At 51.8% G+C, this 17,808-nt stretch overlaps 1 protein-coding gene across 19 annotated transcripts in view; it reads left to right on the forward strand.

Moving 5' to 3' along the window:
- Positions 1–1,520: 1,520 nt before the first annotated feature.
- The window catches only part of MAP4K4 (mitogen-activated protein kinase kinase kinase kinase 4), a 151,681-nt gene continuing 135,393 nt past the window's right edge, over positions 1,521–17,808 (forward strand). For all 19 annotated transcript variants that reach the window (XM_040536048.1, XM_040536056.1, XM_040536098.1 and 16 more), the window contains exons 1-2: positions 1,521–2,279; positions 2,641–2,706. In XM_040536048.1, coding sequence (XP_040391982.1) covers positions 2,223–2,279; positions 2,641–2,706 — 123 coding nt within the window. In that variant the 5' untranslated portion in view covers positions 1,521–2,222. The remainder of the gene's footprint in view (positions 2,280–2,640; positions 2,707–17,808) is intronic.

The following is a 17,808-nucleotide window of genomic DNA, read 5'->3' on the forward strand; positions in this document are numbered from 1 at the left end:
TAGGAAACAATCACCATTTTTTTCCCAACACAAGAACCAGCAGGGATTTCTTGCAAACTAGTAGAGAATGGTTCAAAGCCTATAAACAAAGATGGTCTTCAACATACCAAGCAGTTCATCTGTGGAACTCACTGCCAGAGGACACTGTCATAGCCAAAAGCATGTATGAATTCACCAAGTAAATGGGCAATTGAATGGAAGAAGAAAATCATCACGGACTACTGAGTGGGGGGGCATCAAAGGCTGCTGAAGTCCCTGAGCAGCAGCGGGCTGGCAGCTGGGAGGACGCCCCAGGGAAGTATCGCTGGACGGTTAAACTATTCCTGTGATCTTCCCTCGGCATTCACCACCGGCTACATTTGGAGACAAGATGTTAGGCCAGACGGACAGTGGGTTCGACCTGCCAAGGCTGCTCTCATGCATAGAGAGGCTGAGTTAAAGAAGCCACGTAACGCAGAGCAAGCCGTTGACAATAAATCTCCGTGCAGATCTAATTTTAAAACTTACCGTGCATCTTGACCCGATCCCATCGCTGTGTGCACGCACACGGATGGACGCAGCCCATCCGAAACCATCTGCCTTCCTTTGATTTCCCCTACCCAGAAAAAAACAGTTGCACGGTCTGGGCCTAAGTTTGCTTTCTTTGCAACTCCAAGTGAAAAACGAAGCACACCATTAAACTGTTATGGTAATTTCTCCTCACACTTTCTGCTCAACAGGTTTGCTTTGTTTGAAAAGCGTGTTTCTGTGATACTTACAGCCATGTATATGTAATTTTGTGGTTAGAGCAGAAGAGACAGGAAAACCTTGGTTCCCACAGGAAACACAACCCGACCTCTCGCAAGCAGGTAACACTTCTGCCGTATCGGTGCGATAAAGCACTTCAAGGAGAGCCGGATCCTGCCAAGGTTTACACCTGCGTGCGACTGCCCGATGGGGCTGGCAGCGGAGAGGGAGGTTAATGAGATTTTTCCACGTGACGCGGCTTCTGCTGGAGGATCCTAGGCCTTGGCGGCAGGAAATAGGGGACACAACGCCCTTTGGAGGGCTCGCTGGCTCTGCCACCCGAGGCTGGCGGTCCCCTCTGTCTCCCCAGAGCCCCCCAGGAGGCAGGAAGGTTTCCCAGGGGGTCCGGGGGCTCAGAGGCCGCCTCCCTCGGCCCGGAGGGCGCCGGGCAGCCCCGGGGACGGGCAGCCCCGTCCAGCCGCGGCACCCCACGGCCCCGCCGCGGACACCCGTGGGTCGCCCGTGGCTAGCGCTGGCCGGGGGGCAGCGGGGCCGGCCCGGGCCGTCCCTCGCCGCCTCTCTGGGCGAATTTACCCAGAAGTGCTTTGGTGCGGGCGCGTTTCCGCCGGTTTTTCCTGTTGGAGAAGGGAAGGGGGAGCTGTTTTCTCTCTCTCTCTCCCTCCCTCAAGCTCGCAGTGTATTTTGTAGCCCTTTTCTCCTCCTCCTTCTCCTCCTCCTCCTCCTCCTCCTCCTCCTCCTCCGCCCCGGCTATCTTTGTCTGCCTCGCAGCAAACCCCTCTCCAGCCCCGCCGCGGCGCTGGGCGTCAGCCCCACATGCGACAGCGGGGCCGGGGCTGCCACCGCCTGCCGGCGTGACCGGGCCGTGCCGAGCCGGGCCGTGCCGGGCCGTGCCGAGCCGTGCCGGGCCGTGCCGTGCCATGCCCGGGCGCTGGGAGCACCGCGAGGCTGCCACCAGAGGCTGCCGGCCCCGGCGCCGCTCCTCCTGCCGCCGCCGCCGCGACATGGTGTGAGCCCCGGGGACCCAGCGGGACCCCCAGCCGGGCACCCAGCGACCGAGGAGCCCCACCGGGAGGCACCCCCTTCCCCCCCACCCCCGCTCCTTCGCTCCTTCCTTCCCTCCCTTCCTCCCTCCTTCCCTCCCCGCCTGCCTTCACCTCCCTCTCCCCCTCCTCCTCCTCCCACCATCCATCTATCTATCCATCATCCCCCCCGCCAACCCCTCCCAATGCTGAAGAGTTTCAACCCGGCGGGGCTGGGGTGAAGAAGAAAGGAAGGGCAGGAGATTAAAAAAAAAAAAAAAAAGAAAGGAAAAAAAAAAAAAGGAGAGGAGCCCCGCGCCATTCACGGCTTTTTATTTTTTATTTTTATTTTTTCGTGGAGGAGAGGAGGAAGGGGGGGGGGGGGGGGGGGGGGGCGTCGCTGTTATTTAACGCCAGAAGGAAAAAAATAAAAGAAAAGAAGGAAGAGACGGGAAAATGGCGAACGATTCTCCTGCGAAAAGTCTGGTGGATATCGACCTTTCCTCCCTGCGGGTGAGCTCCGGGGCTGGGGGGGGGCAGCGGCCGGGGGGTCCCCCCCGGGGCCGGCGGGGCTGGGGTCGGCGCTGAGGGGAGCGGGGCCGGGGTCGGGCTGCGTGGCGGGGCCGGGTCGGCGTGTGGGGAGCCCCCCGGGGGGGGTGGTGGAAGGGTTTGTGGGGGGGTGAGCTCGGCCCTGGGCTGCTTTCCTTTGTTTGCATGCGTTGGCATGTGCGGGGAAAAGCAGGGCGCAACAGCTGCACGCCGCCAGCAGCACGCCTCGCTGGGGCTGGGGCTGTGGCAGCAGCCATCGGCCGGCCGAAACGTAACCCCTGCTTCTGTTTTTCCTTCTCTCTGCACCCCCCCCACCCCATTCTAGGACCCCGCTGGGATTTTCGAGCTGGTGGAAGTGGTTGGCAATGGCACGTACGGGCAAGTCTACAAGGTTTGTGGCGGAATTTCGCTCCTCGCTTGCCGGGGCCGGGCTTCCAGGCGCTGCCCGGGGGTCTCTGACAGAAGCCTTGGCCTTGGCGCTGTCGCTGCCCGTGACGAGTTTGTCGGCCCTTCGGCTCCTGCTTCTCAAAAAGGGGCTTGAACGCCTCGCCGGGCACGCCCCTGAAGCGATGGAGCAGCCCTGGTTGCCGCCAGAGAAAGGGCCGAGCCAGGCGGCTGCTGTCAGAGCGTGGCCGAACCCTAGAAACAGCTCCTCGGGCTTATCCGAAATCGCTCGGGGAGCCCTCATGGGAAGTTGCTGCTGCTGCTGCTGCGGCTCGAAACAAAGGCACCGGCCTTCCCTGAGGTTGTCACCCGGCTCCCTCGCTGGAAAACCCTCGGAGCACCGAAGCCGCGGGGTCCGGGGCGAGCGGTGCTGCGTCGGGGCCCGCTGCTGGGTCCGGCGGGGGGCACGCAGGGTGGCGATCAGATAAGCGGGGAAGATTGTTTTGTGAAAATGAGAATCCCCAGAATAACCTGTTCGGCAAGTGGATGACTTTAAAAAATAGAAACGGGAGAGTGCCCATGTGGGTGTGAAACTAGGCTGCTGCCTTTTTTTTTTTTTTTTTTCCCCTTTCCAGTGTTCAGTCAGTGGAACAAACAAATCTCAAGATTGCATGACTTTGCAGCGAGTGGTAGCTCCCAGGATGACTAATTATTCACACAGCCTTAATACTTACGGACGGAAGGATCTTGCCTTAAACTGTAGAAACGCGAGGAGAATTTGCAGAGGGAAGGCGAGATAAGTGAGAGTAGCTCAATATCCCTAGCTGTTTGTTTTTTTTTTGTGCTGATAAACAAGGCGGTGTAATTTTTAAGGCTGCCCTGATGGTGAGATGCTGCTGGGGCAACTAGCAGAAGCGCTTCGGTGCGTCTTCTGCGAATGAAACACATGTCAGTTTGTTTTGAGGGCGTGAACCTCAGCCTTCGGGACGCAGCAGCCCGTCCCCGCAGCGTGCATCTCGGGGCTGGGAGGGCAATGGCCAGGCTGCCCCGCTTGGCAAAGGGCTGCAAAACCCTGCACGGCTCCGAAAGTGGGTTGGGAGCTGCACTTTGACACCGCCCGCGCTCGGCCGTTTAATCTTTTTTTTTTTTTTTTTTCCTGCAGTCCTTCTGCTCCAGAGCTTGCGTCACCCGAACCCTTCATAGGAAAAATCGCAGGGCGTGAATGTGTGACTTTATCCCCTCCTGTTAATTATTGCAATTTGGCGCATTGTTTCACGGCTTACTTGCTAATGCTTTGGCTTAAGTAGCAAAGTCCTGGTTGGTTTAACTGTCTTGAGCCTGGAAATTGTGAATTTGCGTTTCCTTAACGCGTGGGGCAGCTCTCACAGCGATGTTGCTGGAGGAGCAAACCTCAGCACACGTGCTTGTCGATTTGGAAGGGCCAGGAGGTTTTGGGGGCAGCGGCGGGCAGCTTCTGTCTGGCCTGTGCCACCAGGCTTCCCCGCCTTCCTCCCGGTTTCGAAAGTGGCAGAACTGTTTCCTCTCGCTTTGTAACTGAAGGCGCGGGTGAAGGAAATGGCAGAGTGCTGCTCTGCGCTGGAAGCTGGCAGACCTTCCTAGGGGGGCAGGTGCAAAAGTCAGGATGCGCGCAGCCGCTTGGTGCACGCCTGTCTGTGTTTGCTTTGTATCTGTTTGTACGTGAGGTGTGGACATAACTTTCTTCTCGTGATTCAAACGCGGTTTTATTCTTAAAAAAAATATATATATCTCCAAAACGAAAATGCCAGTAGGCCCTGCAGTAGCGTTTGACTATTTGCAGCCACCGTGCTGCTAGGAGAAATAACTCCAGAGCCACCGAAAGCTGCATGTGTGCGCTCGGGGGGCTTCTGGAGGAGCTGAGGGAAAAGGGGAAGCAACGCTTAACCTGCCTGTACTCGCTGCCTTCCTCCCTCTCCCTCAAGCCCCTTTCCCCGGCAGCTCTCAGCCCCTCTCCGAGCCCTCCCGGCGCGATGCGCTGCCACCGGCGGGCATCGGCATCGGTGTCGGCATCGCCGCTGATGTCACCCGGGCGCTGGCAGCAGGATTGGCTGGCTACCTGCCACCGCGGGGAGAGGGCATGACGTTATCTCTGTGCTTATCTCTTTGTCTCGCCGCTCGGCACCCCCGGGGGTGGCACCAGCAGTGCCCCGGCCCTGCCGGGGGTCTCCTTCCCCGCGGCGGGCAGCGGGCTGCCTGCCCCGAGCTGCCGGGAAGCAGCACGTGGGGTGGGTTTGCCTTTCTTTGCCCCGGTTGTGCTCGCTGCAGGTGGCTCAGACGCGTCTAGCTGCGTGTTTCTGTGTAGTTATAGCTATTTATTAACTATGTGTATGTCTAGCTGTATGTATGTGCCTGTACGCCCACGCCAGACAGGAGGGCAGTCCTCGGTTGCTGCTTGGCGCCTGGATGCAGGCAGAGCTGCTCCCTGACACGGGGCGGTGTGGGTGCCCCTGGGGTTTTAGCCATTCAGTGGGCTGGCTTCCGCCCTGTGGCCTGGGGTAGGATGTTCAAAACTACTAAGTTTTGGGCTGCTCTGCTTGAAGTCCACAGAGCGGACATGATTTTCATCTTCATAACCCTGCTCGTGTGTAAAGGAGCCCCGTCAGTACTGTATCACAAAGAACATGTTACACGGAGGTGAATCAGGGCAAAACTGAGCTCCGTGTGCCCACAGGACAGGAGCAGCCCTCGCGTAGCACGGGGCAAGGGGATGCTCAGCGTGTCCCCGGGCAAAGCAGCGCTCCGCAGCCGATCATTTCAAGTCCTCGGCAACGAAAGCCCAGCCTGGAAGTGGTTTGCCCTTTTGGAGCCGGCCCAACACCCAGGAATGACAGCACAAAAGGGAGAGGCAAGCTTGCCCAAGCAGCATTTGCTTTAAGTTAGACGGCAAGTGGTTAAATGTGGGCTGCAGCGAGCGGACTTAACATGGAGCTGCTGCAGCAGGGACCGGCCACAGACCCCCGCCACCTCTGTGGTTTCAGGCAGAGCCTGTTGTGAAGGGCCAGGCTCCAACATCGGCCGGAGGTTGGGGAATTTTCCCCTCCTGGCTGGTCTGAGCGTGGCTGGGTGCTCGGGGGCTGCCGTGCTGTGGCTGCTGGGCGCAGCTCCCCGTATGCGTACGGCGCTGAGCTGGTGAGGTGCAAACCGGTGGGATTGTGCAGAAAAACATCGGTGCCGTGCAGCTGGGCTCTTCGTGCCTGTTGCTGCCTTGGGGAACAAAGGCAGTGAGCGCAGGCAGCGTCCTTTCGCCCTGAAGTCCGTCCCGCTTTATCAGGGCACTTCAGCGTGACTGCGGCTTGCAGCTTGCCAAACGACGGGCTCTCTCACGAGCCCCTTTTTTCCATCTTTTGCGAAGAGTGAAGGAGCATTTTTAGCATTGCTGTGGTTAAATTGTATTTTGTTCTCCTGCAGCAGTAAGCTTCGTTTGGAGGTTTGCTCCCACAAAACGAAACCGGGTCTGAATTTTGCCTTGAGATAAGGTTCAAGCTGGGTGTTTGCTTCGCTTTTTCCTGGTGCAAAAACGACCTGTGAGTTAAAGGCATTGACTGATATTTTGCAGACCTTAAAACCCGTACCATCTGATCGTTCCCAGAGGTGCAGAGCGTATTAATTTTGCTGTTGAGACCGAACCGTGTTTGCTCGCTCAGTCACTTTCTCTCTTTATTTTTCTTAGTGCGTGCGTGTGTTTTTAAGGCGGCCGACGCTTTCGGGTAGCTGCTCCGCGTGCGCTGGTAGGGCTCCCAGATAGACTCCGTAATCCAGAAGTGACCTGGGGGGGGAATGATGCCTTTGTGGGAGATCTGAGGCATAACAGGAGCCTACCAGAAAGCTCAGAATTAGGGATGATACCCCCCAGTTGCCCTTAACGCAGGCCGGGGTGGCTCCCTAGGAGCCTCGTAATAGTTAATTCGCACTGAAGGCTCCTTTTGTTGATTTATGTAGCAGCCTTCCAAAAGTGCATGTAAATGATGCATATTGTCTAGCTGCTGGCTCATAAAAGGAAATGATGTAAGATGCGATCGTTTAAATGCTGATTTGAAAATAAATTAAAACTCGGATAAATGTTTTCCCACGCTGAGGATGCTCTGTTTTTGCCTTGCTGGGCTTTCCGTCCTGTAGGGTGGCTGTGCTGGGGGGCAGGAGGAGAGGCCGGTGCTTGGTATTCTGCACAAAGTCAGCAGATTTATTTATTTTTTCTTGCTCCCTTCTCCCCTTTCTTTCTCTGGCTACTAAACGGTCATCATTGTGGATTGAAGTGATTTCGTTAAACACAAAAACGGTTCCAGTCTTATCGCTGTGAGGGCAAGCTGTGCTGAGGATCGCTGAGGTCACTGGCTTTCAGGAGCTGGTCCAGGCCAGCTCACCGAACTACCAACTGCTCTTCTTCCCTTCCTCCTCTTATTTTTCGTGGATTCTCTCACAAAGTGGGAATTTACTGGTGGAGAAACCAAAAAGGGCCGGAGGGTGGCTGGAATGAGAATGGAGAGTGGCATTTCTCTGGGTCTCGTGGCTAGCTGCGGCCCTCAGCCCCCCCTCCTCCCCACCTTACCCCAAATTTGCTGAACTTTTGATCGGTTCTCCGTCGCTCAAATCCTTCTTAATTAAATATACAGAAGCTAGGCAGGTGGCCAGGGGGGATTACTGATATTTATTTTTATTAAAAAGAAAAAGGGAAAAGAAAGCAACCTGCCGATTGTGGGTAACCACATGTCCCTCTCATTCTTCCTCCCCCGGTCCGTCTGTCTGTTTGTCAAAATGTCTTTTTCTGCACCTTGTGCCAAATCCAGTGGCAGGCTCTTGGGGCAGAGACCCTCTATTAATGTTGTTAGAAGGGGCCCTGGCACTCGGGACCTGGATGTGTGCAGCGCTTCGAGGTGATGGATGTAACAAAACACAGTCCAGAGTCTTATGCTGACTCCTAGGAATTTATTATTATTATTATTTCCTGTAGGAAGATTTTCAGCTGACCTGGAGAAAATCACAGTCGAAATTATGTGACACTCTGCTGGCTGTTTGTGTTCATGCATCCTCTGCCTAGCTCTCCTTAGCTGAGCCGCTTCCCCCCGCTGGCATCGGTAGGGCGCCTGCTAAATGCAGCCAATGGAAATTTTGGTGACTTGTTACCAACTTGCCGGCCCCAGGGCCTCCGTGGTAGCGTGCAGAAATGCTTTTCTTGCCTCTGAGATAACGGCAGGTTTGCGCCTTCTGTCCTAGGGGGTGTTGTGGAGGAGTGTCCCCAAAGGGGGTCCCGTATGAGAAGAGGTGTTCATTTCCCTGCCTTCGTTGTGTACGTCTTCTAGTATAAAATCCTTGGACCAGAAGGCTAGCGGACTTCTCTCTTGTGCTCTAGTGTATGTCTGTGTATACACATCATGTTCCAGTCGTTTTCCTTTCAAACGCTGCTTTCTGTTGCTGGCGTGGTTTTAGCCTGGTAGTTTGTGTACCTGCTCTCGGGATAGGTTTTCCTTGGAGGAAAGTGGCATTTTTGTTTTCCCCGCTTCACATTTCTGACTGTATGCTCTGGCTCCTCCAGAAGTGTTTCTCCTTGCCTTTGGCTGACGTTGGTATTTAAGCTCAATAGCATCGACTTGCACAATGTGAGCCTGACTGTAGTCAAAAGTTACAGTAAGATCCTTATCTACGGCGTTATTTTAGGTCCCCGTCCAACTCCCACTGGAGTTGGTGGAAAGAATTCAACTCACTTGAACGAGACGTGGACTTGGGAGGGGATCTCAAAGCTTTGCACAGGGGTTTTCTTATCAAATACCTTAGGTTTGTAGCATTATGGGTCCCTGATTGTTTCTCAGATTGGCACAGGCTCAAGAAAAAAAAGATGCTGTTGGTTCTAAAAGTAATCAGCTACAGGAAGGGGGAGGAAAAAAAAAATCAGCTGTGCAAACTGTTTGGGAATCTTGAGGTAACTTTGAACGTAGGAAATGTGGAGATTTTAACATTGCATCTCAATATTACTGTCAAAGTATATCTCCTACCGTGAATGCAGCGTGAAACACGTGCACAGAGGCACGAAATATGGCAGCGATCACAGTGCAGAGCACTGTCAGCGTGCTGTCGTGAAGCTCATGACATCTCCTCCAAAACCCTTGGTCCTGGTCTCTGTCCTGCCCCGAGCAAGGCTTGGTGTATCTCCTGCCGGGTGGCAGGAGGCTGCTCAGCAGCCAGAACCTCGGCGGCTATCAGTTTTCAGCGTGAGAGCAAGGACAGAGCTGCTTTCTGGAAGAGGAGTGATTACAGGCTGGAGACACGATAGCCCTGCAGACAGAGCGGTCCCTTTGCCCTCCTGGGCTTTGCTGTCCCGCGGCCAAGTGAGAGCTGCAGTTCTGAACGCAGTGAAGAGCTGCCATTTGACCTCGGTGGTGTTGGATTTAATTTGCTGCTGATGGGGAAGGCTGGGAAAAGCACCACTGAAGAAGCCTGAAACCCCAGTGACCAAGGAATGGAGACGCCCACGCTTGCGGAGGACCACGCGTAAGGATCAGATGGACGTACGGATGGCGCGGGCTTCTCTCTGTTAGCTGAAGGGTGTTGACTTCTCCTGAGGGTTTTCCCATGTTTTCCTCCTGCTTGATCTTGCATCACGCTGACAAGTAGAAGACCAAACGCATGGGAAAATCTGGAGCTGGGAGGGGACGGTGACACAGCTCACAGAAAAGCAGCCTGGTTGAAGGTGAATTTACAGCGGGAATTGGATGGTGATGAAGGAGATGCTGCCTTAAACGCTGAGGATTAGTAGGCAATTCATAGTTGTGGGAAACGCATGCAGCATGGAGGAAAGTGCTTAATATAAGAAAAAGACAGCTTCACTGCCAGTAGAAAGACATTATAAATATACATATATATTATGAAAGAGATCAGTCTCACCCATGGCGATCGAGGAGTCTTCTGCTTTCGCTAGCCAGCCAAGCTTCGGACTTCTGCACGCCAGGGGAAGGTTTATTTACACAACGTTTTTGTGCTGACGAGACCCGCCTCACCCCACCTAGCTGCGCTGTGTCCGTGTGCCAGAACAAGGGATGTCTTTCGGGGGAGATGGTTCAACGCTCCCGGCGAAGTGGTTCTTTCCCATGCACGCTGCACCTCCCTGGGTTGCTCTGCCGCCGTAGCTGCTGTCATCGTAGGCATTCAGACAGGACACTGCAAGCGCCAGCAAGCCCCGAGCAGCCTGTCTCGTAACAAAACCAGCTAACGTGGTAAAGCTCCGAACGCGGATGCAGTCCTACTGGTATTGTAGCGCTTATCTGGTGTGCCTCAGTCACCTCCCTTTGGAGCTGCCCCATCGCCTGCTGATAAGAGCTGCTCTCGGCGCGGGGACCGCGGGGACTCAGGGGTTCGTGCCGGTGCCTGGCGGAGCTGCACGGGCCGGAGACGCGCGCATCCTGGAGGCAGGTGGTGCTGCTGCTGCTGCTGCTGCTCGAGAGGGTCCACGCTGGGCTGGGGTCAGCAGCGTGACTGCTGGGCCGGTGGTGGTGAGCCCTGGCTGCTCGTCGCCTTCCTCCTCTGCCCCCATGCGCCTCGAGTGCCCCCTTAATCCCAGGGGGATGCTGGCGAGGTCCTGTTACCACATTACCACATAGGTAAAAGAATGGCAGCAGCTTGACATTCTTGCGACAAATCTGATTATTGTTAATAATTCGGCTGCTACCACCACAATAGTCCCGCTCCTGCTGGTTTACCTCAAAGTTGACACGTTTTTTGGGGGGGATTTTTGCATTTGGAACTGTTAAAGATTACTTGAAATCTTAAAAACACAACAGCCGATTTTAGTTAAGCTTCGGTAGTTTCGACAGCTTCTTCCTAGGATTTTGTGAGAGTAGCTGTGGGGGACGACAGTGGATAAAAAGTTCACCGTTCCAATTTAAACAGTAAGCTCAAAACCAAATAAACCTTCTTAAAATCTGCCCCCTGCACTTGCAGCCGTCTAAGGGTTCGGGGTTGTTTTGTTTTCAAAACCAGGAAAGAAAAGCTCAAGGTCCTTTGACCTTAACGTGTTACAGTAAAGTGTTCTACGCCGTGCTTGTTTTTGTGTATCTTAAAAAGTCTGGGGCCCCACGAACACAATGGTAACTCATTATTTTTCTTCTTTTTTTCTTTTTTTTGTGCTTCCAAGGCAAACTCTTTTGAATACCTAAAAGGAAGCACAGCTGTGCCCATCTCGCGAGGCTGTTGTCGAGAGGAAATACTTGTAGCTGAGTTATAGACCCTTACAGGTAGGGGCACAAAAGGAAAATCAAAAAGCTGACAGAGCCTTCGCTGTAGTGCCACTAGCCTGTGCCACTGCGATAATCAAACCGGTTCTCGGGGGAATTGGCGCAGTGCTGTCTGAATGTAATGACGAGGTATTTCCTGAGTGGAAGCTCTAATTGAATTTCTTTTGTGCTTCCCCGCGAGCAGATAGTGCCGCGTCTCTCCAGGTATTTTACGGATAGGCAAAAAACGCATTCAGTAGCGCGAGCTGCAGATGCACGTGTCCTGTTGTTCATTTACCACTTGTTCCTGTGCTCTGGGCTTGGATTGTGTTTTAAAAGGTGCTTACGTAGGTGGGTTGCCTGCCGGCTCTTCGACGAGTGTCTTGTCTAAATCCGAGCAGTGCGCTCTGGGACTCGTAGTGGAGAGAAATAGGTCAGGTGGACGGTCTCTGGAGATCCCCGACGTTAGGATGAGGTAAATTGCTGTTTACATGACTCTGCCTGAGCCCGTTCATCATAACGGGAACCGAGGGTGGGTGTCTCAGCTGTAGGTCTTGTCGATGTCTGAGGCTGGACAGATTGACCCTGCTCCATGCCATGCACGTGGTGGCTCCCGCAGTCTGCCCTCTTTGTGGGATGCGTACAGTAGGAGTGAAGATGCCTTTGTAAGTGGATGCAGGAAAGTGAATGAAGTGTAACCCCCGTCTTTCCCACCACTGGAAGGGAAGCGTCCCTTTTCCCAAAAGACTCGTAAATAAGTGACCTATTTTTACATGCATTTACCGAGATGTGGATGTGCTTTCCCTGGGTATCTCCACGCTCTTATGTGAAGACTAGGAACTCCAATATAGGCAGGTTCAGAGGAAGAGTCAATGGAAAAAGCAGGCAGTGCCTGGTGTTTCCTCTCTGTGCCCTCGACTGTAAGCATCCGGATCTTTTCTGTTTCGATAAATTACGTTGTTACAGAGAATGCATTTATTCCGGGTTACTGTTTTACAGGACGGAATTACAGAAATACTCGAACTCTTTTGATGATGGTGATAAGGGTTGTAATTAAGTGCCTGACATCCAAGCAGTGTTTTCAAAGGTGTGCTTCTTCTCTAAGGTATCCTTTCCCATCAAACCTGTTTTTTTTTTTTTTTTCCAGCCCCGTTGCTGTATTGCTTCTCTGTAGCTGTAAGCTTGCCTAGTAGAATTCAATCCGGTTGTGAGACTTATTTTTAAATCCCAATCTGTTGTAAATCTGAGTATCTTTTCTCTAATTAACACTTTCTTTTGGAGGCAGTATCCTTCGTGTTCCTGCAGCAGCTGCAGCAGACATTCCCAAACTGTTTGAAATTTCATATTCCGTACCATTTGTTAAATTGAACCGTCAATGGCATGGAAATCTCCGTTACAAACACAGAAGGAAGCGGAGCTCTCCTGTGCTTCTTCCCTGATACTCAAATCATCCGCTGCGCCTTGCTTCTGAATGAGGGTGTGGGAGGGAAGCACCATGGGGAACTGATGCCGTTTACTCCCAGGGAATATGTGGCAGAGGTAGGATCCAAATCTCTGGATGTGAAGGTCCTCGCTTTAATCAGAAACGATCCCTTCTTTGCCTTAATGGTAGCTGAGGTCAGCTTTGATGCTTGCCCTGGCCAAAGAGAGGGGGGACTCTGGGTGTTGGCATCCTGGTCTCTTAATACCCCACCATGGATGGGGCTACGTGTTCTTGGGCATTGAGCAGGAGGACTTCATGCTGAGAGCCTCCTGGTCCCTCTGTGTGTTTTACCCGTGTTTTGCAGTAGGATTGCTATGTGCTGCCTTACAGACGGTGAGTTTATAGGTTTAAAAGACTTTTTGCAGGAAGCCCTGAGCTGAATTGCTCCCATTTAAGTGTGTTGCTGTCTGTAAAGGAGGTGGGGCAGGTATTAGGATATTTTACCATGACTAAACATCAGCTCTAATACCTTTAAAATTGGTATATTGACGTTTATGAGCAGATACCGCATTACAGTGATAGCTTTGGGGGCCTTCTGCTGTTTATGAGAGCTCTTGGTTGATTTAGAAAGCAAATAAATACAATTTGAAAGCCACCCTAACACAATCACGCATGCTAAACCGAAAGCGCAAGGTGATGCTACACCCTAAGCCTATCCTGCACTCGTTATTTTAGCAGATTAAGCGCTTAGCGCCCTCCTTTCTTCCATGTGAAACAAAATAAAACTCTCTGATCTTAACCTTGGGGGTCCTGGAGAAGTCTTTGTGCAGTGTCCTGTGCCTTCTAAGGGTTAAATTCTGGAGCGATGACAAGTGGATATCGAGGACATGTTTGAAGTCATGTGAAAGAAATGTGAGTTTCTAAATAACTTGAGTGTTAAAAGAGGTGGATGGGAAAAGCTTTCCTGAGCCTCTGTGGAAGTCTTATATGGCAAGGAATGAAAATCTTTAATATTGACCTAATTTTATTTGTATTTAAGATCAAAGAGCTCTTGTGAATGAGTTGCTTGTTTTATATGTCACTGGCTTTATGGTTTTATGAATGGCTGGAGGCAGTAAATCAGTCCTGAGTAATGCTACCTTTCCTTAGGTTTCCTCTGAGGTAATGGAAGAGTGCTCTGGTTTCCTCCTCAGGAATAAAAATATATTAGTTATCGACCAGACTTCTTTCTGGTTAAAACGCGCAGTTTGGAGATGCTTCCTCACGCACTGGGTGTGGCGGTAGCACTTTCTATGGGGATTTGGGAAAGGAAAAGAGAAGTGGGCAAGGGAACCAGCTGCAGATCTAAGGCCTTGCTGCCTTCAAGGTAGCATCCAGGATGTGACTTTGCAGCGTCTTCTTCTTTTGTTGCTGTTATCTCCTAGCATTTTGATAACCTGAGTGTGTCAGTGTGTACTCATGCTGTAAGGAAATAGATCTTGTGTACCTATGGTGGTGCTGCACTGGGCCGTGTGGGAAGGGGGAAGCTTAAGAGAGGAGTTTTATTTTGTGCTCCCCAGCGGTAGGATTTCCTATCGCAGAAAGGAGAAGGGAAGGTTAGGCAGATATGTGAAACACCTTGGGAAGTATCTGGTTACTTCGCAGGCTACAGAGAGATGCTTGCATTGCACAGAGCTGTGCTGAAAGCACCCCGTCTCTGTAACTCTGGTCGGAGAAGATGGGAAAAGGAAATGTGAACTGCGTGTCAGGTCTGTAAAAACAGCATCATCTCAGTTCACAGCTTCTTGGGAGTTCAGAAATGAAGCGAGTAGCCTTGGGTATCGAGATGTCACAATACTGTTAGCATCAGCTCACTCTGCTGGCTGGATACACGTAAGAGAGGAGGAGCCGAAACTCTTGTTGTGGGTGCCGCTGCCGGGGCTGTTGGCTGGTCTGAAACGGCACGCGGGGCTTGTTGGGCAGCAGTCTGCTTTGCGGAGCCCGTGCCGGTGCTGGAAGAGCCTTCCTCACCTCCTCTGCTTGTGGCCGGTGCGCCTCGTAAGAGTGGGGGGTACCCAGTAATCGGGGAGTCTCATAAAGCCACTTGCACTGCTGAACTTTGTCAGGAACTGGCTTTTTATCAAGGCTAGCTGAGAAGTTGAGAGTGCGTTTTCCTTCCAAGAACTCTTGGTTTAAAGCTCCATTAATTGTATGTCAGTTACCATATGTGTTAAGATAATAATGAAGAGTGGAAAAGACTAGATTTATTTTGGTAAACATTTCACCTAGTAAAAATTTAATAGCTTGTCTGCCTTCGAAGGCTGTTCCTTCTTTTTTTTTTTTTTTCCTGTGCAGATTGTGCTCCGGGTATCCAGCTCATAACCTGACCTTGCCGTACTGCTCCTGTGGGAGAGGGATGGGGCTGTGCAGGGGTGCTCGGTTCTGGGTTTCTTTGCAAAGCACAGACTGGGTTTGCCTCTGCTGTGCCGGAGTCTGTGGGTTTCTTTTAATAGTGCCTACGGACCGTTTTGAAAGATGATAAAAACAGCACGCTGAAATGACTAGGGACTTGGGTCTGAATCACAGCCATCAGCAAAACCACCTGGTTTCGGGAACCTTTCTGCACGACGTCAGAAAAAGTCTTGTGAGGGCCTGAGCCAGCCTTCTCTTCCACAAATACTCAATTTCATGATTTGGATGTTTTGAGGGAAATGTTTTGAATGTTTTTGCTGCCTTAGGCCTTCAGGAATAATATTCTTAACCGATTATGCAGGCTGCCTCTAAATTCATAATTTAAGAGGCGTAAATGTCATTTGGGAGAAAAACAAGTGCGATGGAATAAGGGTATAGTAGAGGTAATCCTTCTTATCGCAGTGTTTAGGTGTGCTAAAAGTATTCTTCCTAATAATATCACTTTTCAGTAGTGCCTCATGCCTTAAACATTTAATCTTTCCTTCTAGGATGAATTTTCTGTTCTCTGTTTGTCTCTTCAAGAGGTTTGTCTCTCTTCGTGTGGCTTGTTTTGTTCTTCTCACCCTTCCCTCATACTCATCTGATGTGGGTGAGTTCCTCCTGCAGTGCTCCCTTCCTCTAAACTCCACACTCATCCTTTGCATTTCATTTCTTCCTCTAGGCTTGTCTGTGGCTTTCTTCTCTTTTCTTTTTTTTTTTTATTTTTTATTTTTTTGGTACAAAAGTAAGTAACAAATAGCAGGGGTGTAGTTAAATCCGTGTGACCTCTGGTAGTGGCTGCAGTTGTGCCAATATGAGGTTTGTTTGTTTTTTCGTTTATGCGTTTCTCCACATGCATTCTGCACCTCCTTTAGATCTTTTCTTTTGCGGTTTCTTTTTACCCTGGCTTTCCCAAGAAGTGAGGCTCAGTCACTTTTAGCCTGTCCTCAACAATTTTTCAACCTCTGGGCTGACTTGAGCTGGTGACTTGGTACGGGGTGGAGGCCTAAAATCCTTACAAGTTTCACAAAAATAGGTGACTGGGTAGAAAGAAGTGAGAGAGCCTGGCTGCTCTTCTCTTACCCGTGCTTCCCCAGGGAGAAAGCCCGTTAAACAAACCCCTTCTTTAATGGGGATTGGGAAAACCTGCGCCAGGCTTCAGGCCCACCCCGCTCACAGCACTGTCAGCCTGTGTGGAGGGACAGCGGGGTCGCGGTTTTTGCCTGTCAGCTGAGCCAAAAAATGAAGGAGCACGGTCTTCTGCTCCACGTGGGTTGGATGGCAGTGGCTGTCACCAAATTTGGGCTGGGGGGCTCACTGTGGCCTTTGTCCTCGCTGCTGGAGGACACAGGCCTTGGGCTCAGGCCTTGGGCTCCACAGGCAAGGGGCGGCGGGCCAGGGATGGGGAAGCTCTCGCCCAGGTCTCGAGGCTGAAGGTTTGTAGGTGCTGACTGAAGGGCATCGAAAGTCTTTGTCTAGACAAGTCAGGCTGCCCCTGGCGCACACCAAGTCCGTGCAGTTAAAGCCTCGAGCCCTGAGTGTGTGCTAACCTCGGGCCTTAAATCCAGGGCTCGACGAGCCCCCTGAGCTGGTGGGGGACGAGCTGGGGATTTCTTTGCATTAGTCTCTGCTGCCATCTCAGCTGGTGCCTGCCTGCAAAACTGTTAAGGAGCAGCTGTAAAATGTGGATGCTCTTTCTCTTGTCAGCTCCTGTTTGAATAGGGGCTTTTTCATGACACATGCTTGTTTACTCATGTTTCTCTTTTAAGGAAAGCAGTTAAACCAGGCAATAACCACCAGCAATTCAGTGCTCCGTTAAGCATGTAATAAACCAAACCCCAGATCCCTCGGTCTCGAGCTGTCCTTTGTTTCGCGATTTTGGGGGAGGAGGGGAGGAAAGGCGGCACAGCAGCAGGACAAAAGGCTTGCCTGCAATGCTGCGCTGCTCGCCTGCTACGGGCACCGCCGTCCTTCCCTGCCCAAAAACAAGCTCACCATCAAAACCTCACCTTTGCTCTGCGCCCACGATGCAAACCATCGATGGACTGCGAAAAGGAAACGCAGCTCGTCGGGGCTGGTGCCAGACGAAGCACCGGCCGGCGGTCGCGGCGTGGTACGGCGGTCTCCGCTGATCCTCCCGAGCACAGCACGCACCTCGCCTCGGCTGCAAGGCTTACTCTCAGCTTCTGAACGTTTTTAAGCCAGGTGCAGCCCAGCTGTAGGCAGGGACAGGCAGACCTGCAGACTCCATTCGGCACCGTTTGCATCCATTGCTGAAATACAAGCTGCTTCTGAATCACCAAGTAGACTTCTGGGGATACTTATTTATTTATTTATTTAAACAAAGCTGTCTGATAGTAGTGCTAGTGCAGAGCGGGAACAAAGGATTTTTTTTTTTTAAACCAGTTTGTGGATGGGTGTTTAGGGCAGGTGTCTTACAGAGTTCTGGGAAACTCTAGATGTGAAAACAAACCCAAAACCCAGGCCCTAGTGAGCTCTGAACTGCCCCTTTCAGCCTCCGCCCCTACCTTTGCAATCAGTCTGCCCTTCTACAGAGAGAACGGCTTCGTGCTACTTCTCTGCGTGCTTCTGCAAAAAAGCATTTCTAGAGGGGAGCTTTCTTACGCATATGCAGAACAAATTTTAGCAAAACGTTTCACTTTCTTGTGTCTGCAGACTAATGAAAATGAACTCAGTCATGACTTTTCAAAGTGTGGGCTGAAGCAGAAGCTCTCAAGGCATTTCACTGCTGATTCTGATGCAGCTGTTTGTTTAAGGCATCTCTTTCTAAGCTGGAGGTGGCTGTTAATTTTATTCAGGAGAGGAAAACGTTTGCATTGCTGAGCTGGATCCTCTGTAGCTCAGCTGATTCTTGTTCTCAGGCTGGGTGTGGCAGGTGAAAAAGACATTCTGTCAGGAGGATAAAACCAGGGAGGACTGCTTTAAATTTTAATACAACTAATTTTGAATAACCTTCTCTAAAGTGTACTAAAGTGCAACATGTGCATTTTACCGG

This window comes from Cygnus olor, chromosome 1, assembly GCF_009769625.2.
Source record: "Cygnus olor isolate bCygOlo1 chromosome 1, bCygOlo1.pri.v2, whole genome shotgun sequence".
Classification (NCBI taxonomy): domain Eukaryota; kingdom Metazoa; phylum Chordata; class Aves; order Anseriformes; family Anatidae; genus Cygnus; species Cygnus olor.